The following is a 16,482-nucleotide window of genomic DNA, read 5'->3' as shown; positions in this document are numbered from 1 at the left end:
TTGATCTGCCCCAGGTGTTTTCCACATGTATTAATGATATATTGATATGTCCCAGGTGTTTCCTGATGCTGGTACCAACTCGGTGGTGATCAGCCTGCAGGAGGGGCCTGTTGTCAACGGTGACGTTAAGGTCATGTTTGAGTCCTCTGCTGTGAGTACCTGTGGATGGGCGAAGAATTTAGACGTGACACAAGAGTACCTGTATTCAGGGGAATACTTTAGACGTAACAACTAACTGGAGCTTGTATTTGGGGGAAGACTTTAAACGTCACAACTAATGGAAGCAATTATTTAAGGAGAATATTTTAAAAGCCATTCAACGCTGGTGTTAAGGAACATATTTCAAATGTAACACAGATACAATTCACTCTCATAGCCCTCTGGTGTGTATATTGTCTTCTAATAATGCTTCCTTTGTCTTCCTCTCCAGGGTCTCCCTAAAGGATATGAAGACTGTCCTTTCTATTTCTGGTTCAACACCTCCTTTATAGAGAACAACAGGTATGTTTCAATACCTCCTCCTCCTCTATGGTTCAATACCTCCTCCTCCTCTATGGTTCAATACCTCCTCCTCCTCTATGGTTCAATACCTCCTCCTCCTCTATGGTTCAATACCTCCTCCTCCTCTATGGTTCAATACCTCCTCCTCCTCTATGGTTCAATACCTCCTCCTCCTCTATGGTTCAATACCTCCTCCTCCTCTATGGTTCAATACCTCCTCCTCCTCTATGGTTCAATACCTCCTCCTCCTCTATGGTTCAATACCTCCTCCTCCTCTATGGTTCAATACCTCCTCCTCCTCTATGGTTCAATACCTCCTCCTCCTCTATGGTTCAATACCTCCTCCTCCTCTATGGTTCAATACCTCCTCCTCCTCTATGGTTCAATACCTTCTTCTCCTCTATGGTTCAATACCTCATCCTCCTTTAATACCTCCTCCTCCTTTAATACCTCCTCCTCCTCTGTGGTTCAATACCTCCTCCTCCTCTGTGGTTCAATACCTCCTCCTCCACCTCCTCCTCCTCTATGGTTCAATACCTCCTCCTCCTCTGTGGTTCAATACCTCCTCCTCCTCTGTGGTTCAATACCTCCTCCTCCTCTGTGGTTCAATACCTCCTCCTCCTTTGTGGTTCAATACCTCCTCCTCCTTTGTGGTTCAATACCTCCTCCTCCTCTGTGGTTCAATACCTCCTCCTCCACCTCCTCTGTGGTTCAATACCTCCTCCTCCTCTGTGGTTCAATACCTCCTCCTCTGTGGTTCAATACCTCCTCCTCCACCTCCTCCTCCACCTCCTCCTCCTCTATGGTTCAATACCTCCTCCTCCTCTATGGTTCAATACCTCCTCCTCCTCTGTGGTTCAATACCTCCTCCTCCTCTGTGGTTCAATACCTCCTCCTCCTCTGTGGTTCAATACCTCCTCCTCCTCTGTGGTTCAATACCTCCTCCTCCTCTGTGGTTCAATACCTCCTCCTCCTCTGTGGTTCAATACCTCCTCCTCCTCTGTGGTTCAATACCTCCTCCTCCTCTGTGGTTCAATACCTCCTCCTCCTCTGTGGTTCAATACCTCCTCCTCCTCTGTGGTTCAATACCTCCTCCTCCTCTATGGTTCAATACCTCCTCCTCCTCTGTGGTTCAATACCTCCCTCCCTCCTCTGTGGTTCAATACCTCCTCCTCCTCTGTGGTTCAATACCTCCTCCTCTGTGGTTCAATACCTCCTCCTCCACCTCCTCCTCCACCTCCTCCTCCTCTATGGTTCAATACCTCCTCCTCCTCTATGGTTCAATACCTCCTCCTCCTCTGTGGTTCAATACCTCCTCCTCCTCTGTGGTTCAATACCTCCTCCTCCTCTGTGGTTCAATACCTCCTCCTCCTCTGTGGTTCAATACCTCCTCCTCCTCTGTGGTTCAATACCTCCTCCTCCTCTGTGGTTCAATACCTCCTCCTCCTCCTCCATAGAGAACAACAGGTATGGCTGTTTGCTCCATCTGTGGGAATGAGCCCTAATACGCCAGCGACATGTCTTTAAAACCCTGTGGTTTATGCTTTGTTCTCTCTCCTGTATCTCCCCTCCCCTCCCAGACTGGTCCTGTCTAGAGAAGAATTGGACAACCCCCACAAGGCCAAGACCTGGGATCTCTACAAGGAGGCCTTTGGAGTCACCCTGTCTTTCTCTGAACCATGACCACTGACCTTTTAACCCCTGTCCAACTCTGAGCCCCTGATAACAAACCTGTCTGTGTGCCAAATAGCACTCTGTATAGTGCACGGTCAGACCAGAGCCCCCATGGGGCCTGTATATAACTAAAGTGCTGTATAGAGATTAGGGTACCATTTTGAGATTCATGCCTTCTCTGACCCCTGACCCGTGATAGTCCTGTCAGACCAAAGGGCCTTCACCTCCTGAACTAGCCAAAGACACTCCACTACCAGAAACGACTGGCTGTGTCCCAATCCTCTTTCCTTTCTCCTAGAGTGTGCACTCGTTCACTTCCTTTATCATTTGATAAGAGAAACGACTGGCTGTGTCCCAATCCTCTATCCTTTCTCCCACCAATCCAACTTGGGGAAGCAGCGAAGGTGTGTACACCCTTTTATTTAGGAGAAATTAGATTATATTATTGAGTCCCTGGTGTCTGTCTGTTTGCACTGAGCCATTAGACCTTACGTTTATCATTAGTCCTCTGTGGTCAAATCTGTGGATTTTTTTTTTGTATATATATTTTTTTCTCCATTTATGTTAACAAACAAAAAGGGATCATTTGGATGTGAGGAATGTTCAAACCTTAAAGATGATTGTTGTGGAGACCTTAGAAGATTTATGGGCCAGTTTCCCGGACATAGATTAAGTATAGTCCTGGACTAAACAGCTGTTTAAATTGAAAGTGTGTTTTTGTTGTTGTCCTGGTCTAGGATAATCTGAAACCAGGCTTATACATGTAACTGAATATTCTATGCTAATATTATCCTGTCAATACGAAGGGGTATACTAAAGAGCAAGATCTATAAATTAGCAAACTAAACGTGAAATATTCTGAAATAACTTTGAAAAGAACTTTCTGATAAACTTGAAATGGGCATGGTCTAATTGACTCAACAACCAAAAACACATTTCTGAGTTTAACCTTCTTAATGAATCAGAAAATCAATAGATATTTCTTGTTTATCAGTTAGCTGGCTAACTTGTTGATCCTGCATTGTAGTAGAGCCCTCTGGATAGTGAATGGGCTGTAGGTGAGGAAGACTGGGGTTCTGTTTCACTAAAATATCAGTGTTCCAGCTTAAAATAAATAAACAAATATATTTCCACGTGTCATGTTGTTTTTTTTTTCTTCATATTTTACTCAAATAATACTGGCACATACTGTAGATGACACAGGATTTTTTTAAGGGCCAGATTAAATCCGATTTTACATTTTGTCGGCTATGCACGTTTTTAAAGGCAATTTTCCCGCGTTCACAGAGACCACATTCACGATAAACGCAGCATATGTCAGCTCAATGGGAAATGTCAATCTGGTTATACCCACTGTCTTCCACAGGTCCAGATTGAACCTAGGCCTAACTTTAATACAGTCTAGTATGACTAATGACAGTGGAAACCCATTTAACCATAACAGTCTGACTGTAATGACAGTGGAAACCATTTAACCAAAACAGTCTAGTATGACTGTAATGAGTGGAAACCCATTTAACCAAAACAGTCTAGTATGACTGTAATGAGTGGAAACCATTTAACCAAAACAGTCTAGTATGACTGTAATGACAGTGGAAACCATTTAACCAAAACAGTCTAGTATGACTGTAATGAGTGGAAACCCATTTAACCAAAACAGTCTAGTATGACTGTAATGAGTGGAAACCATTTAACCAAAACAGTCTAGTATGACTGTAATGACAGTGGAAACCATTTAACCAAAACAGTCTAGTATGACTGTAATGAGTGGAAACACATTTAACCAAAACAGTCTAGTATGACTGTAATGAGTGGAAACACATTAAACCAAAACAGTCTAGTATGACTGTAATGAGTGGAAACCCATTTAACCAAAACAGTCTAGTATGACTGTAATGAGTGGAAACCATTTAACCAAAACAGTCTAGTATGACTGTAATGAGTGGAAACCATTTAACCAAAACAGTCTAGTATGACTGTAATGACAGTGGAAACCCATTTAACCAAAACAGTCTAGTATGACTGTAATGAGTGGAAACCATTTAACCAAAACAGTCTAGTATGACTGTAATGACAGTGGAAACCCATTTAACCAAAACAGTCTAGTATGACTGTAATGAGTGGAAACCCATTTAACCAAAACAGTCTAGTATGACTGTAATGACAGTGGAAACCATTTAACCAAAACAGTCTAGTATGACTGTAATGACAGTGGAAACCCATTTAACCAAAACAGTCTAGTATGACTGTATTGACAGTGGAAACCCATTTAACCAAAACAGTCTAGTATGACTGTAATGACAGTGGAAACCATTTAACCAAAACAGTCTAGTATGACTGTAATGAGTGGAAACCCATTTAACCAAAACAGTCTAGTATGACTGTGATGAGTGGAAACCCATTTAACCAAAACAGTCTAGTATGACTGTAATGAGTGGAAACCCATTTAACCAAAACAGTCTAGTATGACTGTAATGACAGTGGAAACCCATTTAACCAAAACAGTCTAGTATGACTGTAATGAGTGGAAACCCATTTAACCAAAACAGTCTAGTATGACTGTAATGAGTGGAAACCATTTAACCAAAACAGTCTAGTATGACTGTAATGACAGTGGAAACCCATTTAACCAAAACAGTCTAGTATGACTGTAATGAGTGGAAACCCATTTAACCAAAACAGTCTAGTATGACTGTAATGACAGTGGAAACCATTTAACCAAAACAGTCTGGTATGACTGTAATGAGTGGAAACCCATTTAACCAAAACAGTCTAGTATGACTGTAATGAGTGGAAACCATTTAACCAAAACAGTCTGGTATGACTGTAATGAGTGGAAACCCATTTAACCAAAACAGTCTAGTATGACTGTAATGACAGTGGAAACCCATTTAACCAAAACAGTCTAGTATGACTGTAATGAGTGGAAACCATTTAACCAAAACAGTCTAGTATGACTGTAATGACAGTGGAAACCCATTTAACCAAAACAGTCTAGTATGACTGTAATGAGTGGAAACCCATTTAACCAAAACAGTCTAGTATGACTGTAATGACAGTGGAAACCCATTTAACCAAAACAGTCTAGTATGACTGTAATGACAGTGGAAACCATTTAACCAAAACAGTCTAGTATGACTGTAATTACAGTGGAAACCCATTTAACCAAAACAGTCTAGTATGACTAATGACAGTGGAAACCCATTTAACCAAAACAGTCTAGTATGACTGTAATGACAGTGGAAACCCATTTAACCAAAACAGTCTAGTATGACTGTAATGAGTGGAAACCATTTAACCAAAACAGTCTAGTATGACTGTAATGACAGTGGAAACCCATTTAACCAAAACAGTCTAGTATGACTGTAATGAGTGGAAACCCATTTAACCAAAACAGTCTAGTATGACTGTAATGACAGTGGAAACCCATTTAACCAAAACAGTCTAGTATGACTGTAATGAGTGGAAACCATTTAACCAAAACAGTCTAGTATGACTGTAATGACAGTGGAAACCCATTTAACCAAAACAGTCTAGTATGACTGTAATGACAGTGGAAACCCATTTAACCAAAACAGTCTAGTATGACTGTAATGAGTGGAAACCATTTAACCAAAACAGTCTAGTATGACTGTAATGAGTGGAAACCATTTAACCAAAACAGTCTAGTATGACTGTAATGAGTGGAAACCCATTTAACCAAAACAGTCTAGTATGACTGTAATGACAGTGGAAACCCATTTAACCAAAACAGTCTAGTATGACTGTAATGAGTGGAAACCCATTTAACCAAAACAGTCTAGTATGACTGTAATGACAGTGGAAACCCATTTAACCAAAACAGTCTAGTATGACTGTAATGACAGTGGAAACCCATTTAACCAAAACAGTCTAGTATGACTGTAATGACAGTGGAAACCCATTTAACCAAAACAGTCTAGTATGACTGTAATGACAGTGGAAACCATTTAACCAAAACATCAGATGATTACTGATTTCTTTTGTATCTTATTTTAGGTTTACTGTTAATGTCCAGTCTCAACACGAAATGAATTGTACATGTTGTCATGTCTGTCATATAAAGACTTGATGATCAATAATGACTATACAACTAGAAATATATATATATATATATATACCCGTATCACAACTTTCAAAAAGTCAGATTCTTCGGTTGAAGGGTTCTGTTTGTCAGTGCATTCCCATGACAACTTATCAGACGAGAAGGAAGTAGTGTGTTTTGTGACGAGGGCGATATCACCACCGGGTTTAGCCAGGGTTTAGCCAGGGTTTTATCAGGGTTTAGCTAGGGTTTTACCAGGGTTTAGCCAGGGTTTAGCCACGGTTACAACCGTTGCCGGACATTACAGATAGAAAAGCCATGAATAGAACTGACGTGATTCCTGATTCTACAGGTCAGAGAGACGTGTTGTGTCTGATTCTACAGGTCAGAGAGACGTGTTGTGTCTGATTCTACAGGTCAGAGAGACGTGTTGTGTCTGATTCTACAGGTCAGAGACGTGTTGTGTCTGATTCTACAGGTCAGAGAGACGTGTTGTGTCTGATTCTACAGGTCAGAGACGTGTTGTGTCTGATTCTACAGGTCAGAGACGTGTTGTGTCTGATTCTACAGGTCAGAGACGTGTTGTGTCTGATTCTACAGGTCAGAGACGTGTTGTTTCTGATTCTACAGGTCAGAGACGTGTTGTGTCTGATTCTACAGGTCAGGTCAGAGACGTGTTGTGTCTGATTCTACAGGTCAGAGAGACGTGTTGTGTCTGATTCTACAGGTCAGAGACGTGTTGTGTCTGATTCTACAGGTCAGAGACGTGTTGTGTCTGATTCTACAGGTCAGAGAGACGTGTTGTGTCTGATTCTACAGGTCAGAGAGACGTGTTGTGTCTGATTCTACGGGTCAGAGAGACGTGTTGTGTCTGATTCTACGGGTCAGAGAGACGTGTTGTGTCTGATTCTACAGGTCAGAGAGACGTGTTGTGTCTGATTCTACAGGTCAGAGAGACGTGTTGTGTCTGATTCTACAGGTCAGAGAGACGTGTTGTGTCTGATTCTACAGGTCAGAGAGACGTGTTGTGTCTGATTCTACAGGTCAGAGAGACGTGTTGTGTCTGATTCTACAGGTCAGAGAGACGTGTTGTGTCTGATTCTACAGGTCAGAGACGTGTTGTGTCTGATTCTACAGGTCAGAGACGTGTTGTGTCTGATTCTACAGGTCAGAGAGACGTGTTGTGTCTGATTCTACAGGTCAGAGAGACGTGTTGTGTCTGATTCTACAGGTCAGAGACGTGTTGTGTCTGATTCTACAGGTCAGAGAGACGTGTTGTGTCTGATTCTACAGGTCAGAGACGTGTTGTGTCTGATTCTACAGGTCAGAGACGTGTTGTGTCTGATTCTACAGGTCAGAGACGTGTTGTGTCTGATTCTACAGGTCAGAGACGTGTTGTGTCTGATTCTACAGGTCAGAGACGTGTTGTGTCTGATTCTACAGGTCAGAGAGACGTGTTGTGTCTGATTCTACAGGTCAGAGAGACGTGTTGTGTCTGATTCTACAGGTCAGAGACGTGTTGTGTCTGATTCTACAGGTCAGAGACGTGTTGTGTCTGATTCTACAGGTCAGAGAGACGTGTTGTGTCTGATTCTACAGGTCAGAGAGACGTGTTGTGTCTGATTCTACAGGTCAGAGACGTGTTGTGTCTGATTCTACAGGTCAGAGACGTGTTGTGTCTGATTCTACAGGTCAGAGAGACGTGTTGTGTCTGATTCTACAGGTCAGAGACGTGTTGTGTCTGATTCTACAGGTCAGAGACGTGTTGTGTCTGATTCTACAGGTCAGAGACGTGTTGTGTCTTATTCTACAGGTCAGAGACGTGTTGTGTCTGATTCTACAGGTCAGAGAGACGTGTTGTGTCTGATTCTACGGGTCAGAGAGACGTGTTGTGTCTGATTCTACGGGTCAGAGAGACGTGTTGTGTCTGATTCTACAGGTCAGAGAGACGTGTTGTGTCTGATTCTACAGGTCAGAGAGACGTGTTGTGTCTGATTCTACAGGTCAGAGACGTGTTGTGTCTGATTCTACAGGTCAGAGACGTGTTGTGTCTGATTCTACAGGTCAGAGAGACGTGTTGTGTCTGATTCTACAGGTCAGAGACATGTTGTGTCTGATTCTACAGGTCAGAGACGTGTTGTGTCTGATTCTACAGGTCAGAGAGACGTGTTGTGTCTGATTCTACAGGTCAGAGACGTGTTGTGTCTGATTCTACAGGTCAGAGAGACGTGTTGTGTCTGATTCTACAGGTCAGAGACGTGTTGTCTGATTCTACAGGTCAGAGACGTGTTGTGTCTGATTCTACAGGTCAGAGAGACGTGTTGTGTCTGATTCTACAGGTCAGAGACGTGTTGTGTCTGATTCTACAGGTCAGAGACGTGTTGTCTGATTCTACAGGTCAGAGACGTGTTGTGTCTGATTCTACAGGTCAGAGAGACGTGTTGTGTCTGATTCTACAGGTCAGAGACGTGTTGTGTCTGATTCTACAGGTCAGAGAGACGTGTTGTGTCTGATTCTACAGGTCAGAGACGTGTTGTGTCTGATTCTACAGGTCAGAGACGTGTTGTGTCTGATTCTACAGGTCAGAGACGTGTTGTGTCTGATTCTACAGGTCAGAGAGACGTGTTGTGTCTGATTCTACAGGTCAGAGACGTGTTGTGTCTGATTCTACAGGTCAGAGAGACGTGTTGTGTCTGATTCTACAGGTCAGAGACGTGTTGTGTCTGATTCTACAGGTCAGAGACGTGTTGTGTCTGATTCTACAGGTCAGAGAGACGTGTTGTGTCTGATTCTACAGGTCAGAGACGTGTTGTGTCTGATTCTACAGGTCAGAGAGACGTGTTGTGTCTGATTCTACAGGTCAGAGAGACGTGTTGTCTGATTCTACAGGTCAGAGACGTGTTGTGTCTGATTCTACAGGTCAGAGAGACGTGTTGTGTCTGATTCTACAGGTCAGAGACGTGTTGTGTCTGATTCTACAGGTCAGAGACGTGTTGTCTGATTCTACAGGTCAGAGACGTGTTGTGTCTGATTCTACAGGTCAGAGAGACGTGTTGTGTCTGATTCTACAGGTCAGAGACGTGTTGTGTCTGATTCTACAGGTCAGAGAGACGTGTTGTGTCTGATTCTACAGGTCAGAGACGTGTTGTGTCTGATTCTACAGGTCAGAGACGTGTTGTGTCTGATTCTACAGGTCAGAGACGTGTTGTGTCTGATTCTACAGGTCAGAGACGTGTTGTGTCTGATTCTACAGGTCAGAGACGTGTTGTGTCTGATTCTACAGGTCAGAGAGACGTGTTGTGTCTGATTCTACAGGTCAGAGAGACGTGTTGTGTCTGATTCTACAGGTCAGAGACGTGTTGTGTCTGATTCTACAGGTCAGAGACGTGTTGTGTCTGATTCTACAGGTCAGAGAGACGTGTTGTGTCTGATTCTACAGGTCAGAGACGTGTTGTGTCTGATTCTACAGGTCAGAGACGTGTTGTGTCTGATTCTACAGGTCAGAGAGACGTGTTGTGTCTGATTCTACAGGTCAGAGACGTGTTGTGTCTGATTCTACAGGTCAGAGACGTGTTGTGTCTGATTCTACAGGTCAGAGAGACGTGTTGTGTCTGATTCTACAGGTCAGAGACGTGTTGTGTCTGATTCTACAGGTCAGAGAGACGTGTTGTGTCTGATTCTACAGGTCAGAGAGACGTGTTGTGTCTGATTCTACAGGTCAGAGACGTGTTGTGTCTGATTCTACAGGTCAGAGACGTGTTGTGTCTGATTCTACAGGTCAGAGACGTGTTGTGTCTGATTCTACAGGTCAGAGACGTGTTGTCTGATTCTACAGGTCAGAGAGACGTGTTGTGTCTGATTCTACAGGTCAGAGACGTGTTGTGTCTGATTCTACAGGTCAGAGACGTGTTGTGTCTGATTCTACAGGTCAGAGACGTTGTGTCTGATTCTACAGGTCAGAGAGACGTGTTGTGTCTGATTCTACAGGTCAGAGAGACGTGTTGTGTCTGATTCTACAGGTCAGAGACGTGTTGTGTCTGATTCTACAGGTCAGAGACGTGTTGTGTCTGATTCTACAGGTCAGAGAGACGTGTTGTGTCTGATTCTACAGGTCAGAGAGACGTGTTGTGTCTGATTCTACAGGTCAGAGACGTGTTGTGTCTGATTCTACAGGTCAGAGACGTGTTGTGTCTGATTCTACAGGTCAGAGACGTGTTGTGTCTGATTCTACAGGTCAGAGACGTGTTGTGTCTGATTCTACAGGTCAGAGAGACGTGTTTGTTAGCAGATTTCTGTCTGAATATTTCAAAACGTTGTGTCCTGCTGAACAACCTCAGTGAGGTTCAGTGAGCCTGACAGTGCACTTCACAAAATGGCCTCCTGTTCCCTTCGTAGTTTCCACAGGGCCCTGGTCAAATGACATCCTATCCTGGGCCTCTTTAAAGTCACATAGATCATATCATTACTCTCTTTGTTTACAAAGACTAAAGCTAAAGCTCTACAAGCTTCTGACGTACCTGACGTCACTGTTAACAACCCCTAGCGGAGTCTGTCTGTCTGTCTGTCTGTCTGTGTACAGTTGAAGTCGGAAGCCAAATACATTTATTCAGTTTTTCCACAATTCCTGACATTTAATCAGAGTAAAAAGTCCCTGTCTTATGTCAGTTAGGATCACCACTTTATTTTAAGAATGTGAAATAATAGTAGAGTGATTTATTTCAGCTTTTATTTATTTCATCACATTCCCAGTGGGTCAGAAGTTTACATACACTCAATTAGTATTTGGTAGTATTTCCTTTAAATTGTTTAACTTGGGTCAAAGGTTTCGGGTAGCCTTCCACAAGCTTCCCCCAATAAGTTGGGTGAATGTTGGCCCATTCCTCCTGACAGAGCTGGTGTAACTGAGTCAGGTTTGTAGGCCTCCTTGCTCACACACGCTTTTTCAGTTCTGCCCACAAATGTTCTATAGGATTGAGGCCAGGTCTTTGTGATGGCCACTCCAATACCTTGACTTTGTTGTCATTAAGCCATTTTGCCACAGCTTTGGAAGTATGCTTGGTGTCATTGTCCATTTGGAAGACCCATTTGTGAACAAGCTTTGACTTCCTGACTGATGTCTTGAGGTGTTGCTTCAATATATATATAAATATATGGACAGAAAAGTGGACAGTTATATAAGTCCAGATTATAAATATATGGACAGAAAAGTGGACAGTTATATAAATCCAGATTATAAATATATGGACAGAAAAGTGGACAGTTATATAAATCCAGATTATAAATATATGGACAGAAAAGTGGACAGTTATATAAATCCAGATGATAAATATATGGACAGAAAAGTGGACAGTTATATAAATACAGATTATAAATATATGGACAGAAAAGTGGACAGTTATATAAATCCAGATTATAAATATATGGACAGAAAAGTGGACAACGGTAGTTATATAGGATGAACCATGACCAGAATACAGTAGATACAGTTGTGAGAAGTTTACATACACCTTAGCCAAATATATTTACACTTAGTTTCACAATTCCTGACATTTAATCTGGGTAAAGATTCCCTGTCGTAGGTCAGTTAGGATTACCACTCTATTTTTAAAGAATATAAAATGTCAGAATAATAGTAGAGAGAATGATTTATTTCAGCTTTTATTTATTTCATCACATTCCCAGTGGGTCAGAAGTTTACATACACTCAATTAGTATTTGGTAGCATTGCCTTTAAACTGTTTAACTTGGGTCAAACGTATCAGGTAGCCTTCCACAAGCTTCCCACAATAAGTTGGGTGAATATTGACCCATTCCTCCTGACAGAGCTGGTGTAACTGAGTCAGGTTTGTAGGCCTCCTGACAGAGCTGGTGTAACTGAGTCAGGTTTGTAGGCCTCCTGACAGAGCTGGTGTAACAGTCAGGTTTGTAGGCCTCCTGACAGAGCTGGTGTAACAGTCTGGTTTGTAGGCCTCCTGACAGAGCTGGTGTAACTGAGTCAGGTTTGTAGGCCTCCTGACAGAGCTGGTGGAACTGAGTCAGGTTTGTAGGCCTCCTGACAGAGCTGGTGGAACTGAGTCAGGTTTGTAGGCCTCCTTGCTCGCACATGCTTTTTCACACCTCCAATTGACTCAAATGATGTCAAGAAATGGTAAGGATAACTCTTCTATATACACGGGGTACCAGTACTGAATCTATGTGCAGGGGTACCAGGTAATACCATGGTTATATACACGGGGTACCAGTACTGAATCTATGTGCAGGGTTACCAGGTAATACCATGGTTATATACACGGGGTACCAGGTAATAACATGGTTATATACAGGGAGTACCAGGTAATACCATGGTTATATACACGGGGTACCAGTACTGAATCTATATACACGGGGTACCAGTACTGAGTCAATGTGCAGGGGTACCAGGTAATACCATGGTTATATACACGGGGTACCAGTACTGAATCTATGTGCAGGGGTACCAGGTAATACCATGGTTATTTACACGGGGTACCAGGTAATACCATGGTTATTTACACGGGGTACCAGGTAATACCATGGTTATATACAGGGAGTACCAGGTAATAACACGGTTATATACAGGGAGTACAGGTAATAACATGGCCATATACAGGGAGTACCAGGTAATAACATGGTTATATACAGGAAGTACCAAGTAATAACATGGCTATATACAGGGAGTACCAGGTAATAACATGGTTATATACAGGGAGGTAATAACATGGTTATATACAGGGAGTACCAGGTAATAACATGGTTATATACAGGGAGTACCAGGTAATAACATGGTTATATACAGGGAGTACCAGGTAATAACATGGTTATATACAGGAGTACCAGGTAATAACATGGTTATATACAGGGAGTACCAGGTAATAACATGGTTATATACAGGGAGTACCAGGTAATAACATGGTTATATACAGGGAGTACCAGGTAATAACATGGCTATATACAGGGAGTACCAGGTAATAACATGGTTATATACAGGGAGTACCAGGTAATAACATGGTTATATACAGGGAGTACCAGGTAATAACATGGTTATATACAGGGAGTACCAGGTAATAACATGGTTATATACAGGGAGTACCAGGTAATAACATGGTTATATACAGGGAGTACCAGGTAATAACATGGTTATATACAGGGAGTACCAGGTAATAACATGGCTATATACAGGGAGTACCAGGTAATAACATGGCTATATACAGGGAGTACCAGGTAATAACATGGCTATATACAGGGAGTACCAGGTAATAACATGGCTATATACAGGGAGTACCAGTACTGAGTCGATGTGCACATATAGGTAGCGATAAAGTCACTAGACAACAGGATAGATAGTAGACAGTAACAGCAGTATACTGTAGGTAGGGGTAAAGGATAGATAGTAGACAGTAACAGCAGTATACTGTAGGTAGGGGTAAAGGATAGATAAGACAGTAACAGTAGTATACTGTAGGTAGGGGTAAATTATAGATAGACAGTAACAGCAGTATACTGTAGGTAGGGGTAAATGATAGATAATAGACAGTAACAGCAGTATACTGTAGGTAGGGGTAAATTATAGATAGACAGTAACAGCAGTATACTGTAGGTAGGGGTAAATGATAGATAATAGATAGTAACAGCAGTATACTGTAGGTAGGGGTAAAGGATAGATAATAGACAGTAACAGCAGTATACTGTAGGTAGGGGTAAAGGATAGATAATAGACAGTAACAGCACTATACTGTAGGTAGGGGTAAAGGATAGATAATAGACAGTAACAGCAGTATACTGTAGGTAGGGGTAAAGGATAGATAATAGACAGTAACAGCAGTATACTGTAGGTAGGGGTAAAGGATAGATAATAGACAGTAACAGCAGTATACTGTAGGTAGGGGAAAAGGATAGATAATAGACAGTAACAGCAGTATACTGTAGGTAGGGGTAAAGGATAGATAGACAGTAACAGCAGTATACTGTAGGTAGGGGAAAAGGATAGATAATAGACAGTAACAGCAGTATACTGTAGGTAGGGGAAAAGGATAGATAATAGACAGTAACAGCAGTATACTGTAGGTAGGGGTAAAGGATAGATAGACAGTAACAGCAGTATACTGTAGGTAGGAGTAAAGTGACGAGCCAAATTGATTTTTGATACTGTCGCAAATGTAACCAGCATTCCCCAAGAGAGGATGGCTTTCACTTCAGCAGTAATACATTCATGAACTTCTTTGAGGAAATGATTATTAGAAAGCAAATTACGGACTCCTCTTTAAATCTGCGTATTCCTTCAAAGCTCAGTTGTCCTGAGTCTGCACAACTCTGCCAGGACCGAGGATCAAGAGAGACACCCAAGTGTGTTAGTACTATATCTCTTGACACAATGATGAAAATAATCATGGCCTCTAAACCGTCAAGCTGCATACCAGACCCTATTCCAACTAAACTACTGAAAGAGCTACTTCCTGTGCTTGGCCCTCCTATGTTCAACATAATAAACGGCTCTCTATCCACCGGATGTGTACCAAACTCACTAAAAGTGGCAGTAATAAAGCCTCTCTTGAAAAAGCCAAACCTTGACCAGAAAATATAAAAAAAAACGAATCGGCCCTTATCGAATCTTCCATTCCTCTGACAAACAATGTATACGAAATGCTTCAGTCTGGTTTTAGACCCCATCATAGCACTGAAACTGCACTTGTGAAGGTGGTAAATGTCCTTTTAATGCCGTCAGACCGGATCTCTGCATCTGTCCTCGCGCTCCTAAACCTTAGTGCTGCTTTTGATACCATCGTTCACCAGATTCTTTTGGAGAGATTGGAAACCCAAATTGGCCTCCACAGACAAATTCTGGTCTGTATCTCATCTGTCGGAACGATATCAGTTTGTCTCTGTGAATGGTTTGTCCTTTGACAAATCAACTGTAAATGTTGGTGTTCCTCAAGGTTCCGTTTTAGGACCACTATTGTTTTCACTATATTTGACCTCTTGGGGATGTCATTCGAAAACATAATGTTAACTTTCACTGCTTTGCGGATGACACACAGCTGTACATTTCAATGAAACATGGTGAAGCCCCAAAATTGCCCTCGCTGGAAGCCTGTGTTTCAGACATAAGGAAGTGGATGGCTGCAAACTTTCTACTTTTAAACTCAGACAAAACAGAGATGCTTGTTCTAGTCCCAAGAAACAAAGAGATCTTCTGTTGAATCTGACAATTACTCTTAATGGTTGTACAGTCGTCTCAAATAAAATTGTGAAGGACCTCGGCGTTACTCTGGACCCTGATCTCTCTTTTGACGAACATATCAACACTGTTTCAAGGAAGAAAACAAAAAATCCATCTACGTAACATTGCAAAAATCAGAAACTTTCTGTCCAAAAATGATGCATAAAAATTAATCCATGCTTTTGTCACTTCTAGATTAGACTACTGCAATGCTCTACTTTCCGGCTACCCGGATAAAGCACTAAATACACTTCAGTTAGTGCTAAATATAGCTGCTAGAATCCTGACAAGAACCCAAAACAATTTATCGTATTACTCCAGTGGTAGCCTCCCTACACTGACTTCCTGTCAAGGCATGGACTGATTTCAAGGTTTTACTGCTAACCTACAAAGCATTAGGTAGGAGCAAGCCCATGTATCTCTGATTTGGTCCTGCCGTACATACCTACACGTACGCTACAGTCACAAGACGCAGGCCTCCTAATTGTCCATAGAATTTCTAAGCAAACAGCTGGAGGCAGGGCTTTCTCCTATAGAGCTGCATTTTTATGGAACGGTCTGCCTACCCATGTCAGAGACGCAAACTCGGTCTCAACCTTTAAGTCTTTACTGAAGACTCATCTCTTCAGTGGGTCATATGATTGAGTGTAGTCTGGCCCAGGAGTGGGAAGGTGAACGGAAAGGCTCTGGAGCAATGAACCGCCCTTGCCGTCTCTGCCTGGCCAGTTCCCCTCTTTCCACTGGGATTCTCTGCCTCTAACCCTATTACAGGGGCTGAGTCACTGGCTTACTGGGGCTCTTTCATGCCGTCCCTTGGAGGGGTGCGTCACTTGAGTGGGTAGTCACTGATGTGATCTTCCTGTCTGGGTTGGCACCCCTTTGGGTTGTGCCGTGGCGGAGATCTTTGTGGGCTATACTCGGCCTTGTCTCAGGATGGTAAGTTGGTGGTTGAAGATATCCCTCTAGTGGTGTGGAGGCTGTGCTTTGGCAAAGTGGGTGGGGTTATATC

At 42.4% G+C, this 16,482-nt stretch overlaps 1 protein-coding gene and 1 long non-coding RNA gene across 6 annotated transcripts in view; both read left to right on the top strand.

Annotated features, from left to right (window-relative positions):
• Positions 1 to 3,312, top strand: part of tpte (transmembrane phosphatase with tensin homology) — a 44,190-nt gene extending 40,878 nt beyond the window's left edge. For both annotated transcript variants that reach the window (XM_052520086.1, XM_052520085.1), the window contains exons 17-19: positions 56 to 151; positions 431 to 501; positions 2,082 to 3,312. In XM_052520086.1, coding sequence (XP_052376046.1) covers positions 56 to 151; positions 431 to 501; positions 2,082 to 2,184 — 270 coding nt within the window. In that variant the 3' untranslated portion in view covers positions 2,185 to 3,312. The remainder of the gene's footprint in view (positions 1 to 55; positions 152 to 430; positions 502 to 2,081) is intronic.
• A 9,063-nt stretch (positions 3,313 to 12,375) lies between these two features.
• On the top strand, positions 12,376 to 14,514 carry LOC127930567 (uncharacterized). 4 transcript variants are annotated; one of them, XR_008138096.1, is made up of 5 exons: positions 12,376 to 12,507; positions 13,190 to 13,673; positions 13,901 to 13,994; positions 14,183 to 14,273; positions 14,365 to 14,514. It is a non-coding gene; the product is annotated as an uncharacterized LOC127930567 (long non-coding RNA). The 4 variants fall into 4 exon arrangements; XR_008138098.1 differs by having other exon boundaries at positions 13,901 to 13,947; positions 13,995 to 14,505; XR_008138099.1 differs by adding an exon at positions 13,763 to 13,809 and having other exon boundaries at positions 13,901 to 14,505.
• Positions 14,515 to 16,482: the final 1,968 nt, after the last annotated feature.

This window comes from Oncorhynchus keta, chromosome 6 (genome assembly GCF_023373465.1).
Source record: "Oncorhynchus keta strain PuntledgeMale-10-30-2019 chromosome 6, Oket_V2, whole genome shotgun sequence".
Lineage (NCBI taxonomy): Eukaryota > Metazoa > Chordata > Actinopteri > Salmoniformes > Salmonidae > Oncorhynchus > Oncorhynchus keta.
Note: the sequence above shows the minus strand (reverse complement) of the source record. Positions and strands in the feature narration are given on the sequence as shown.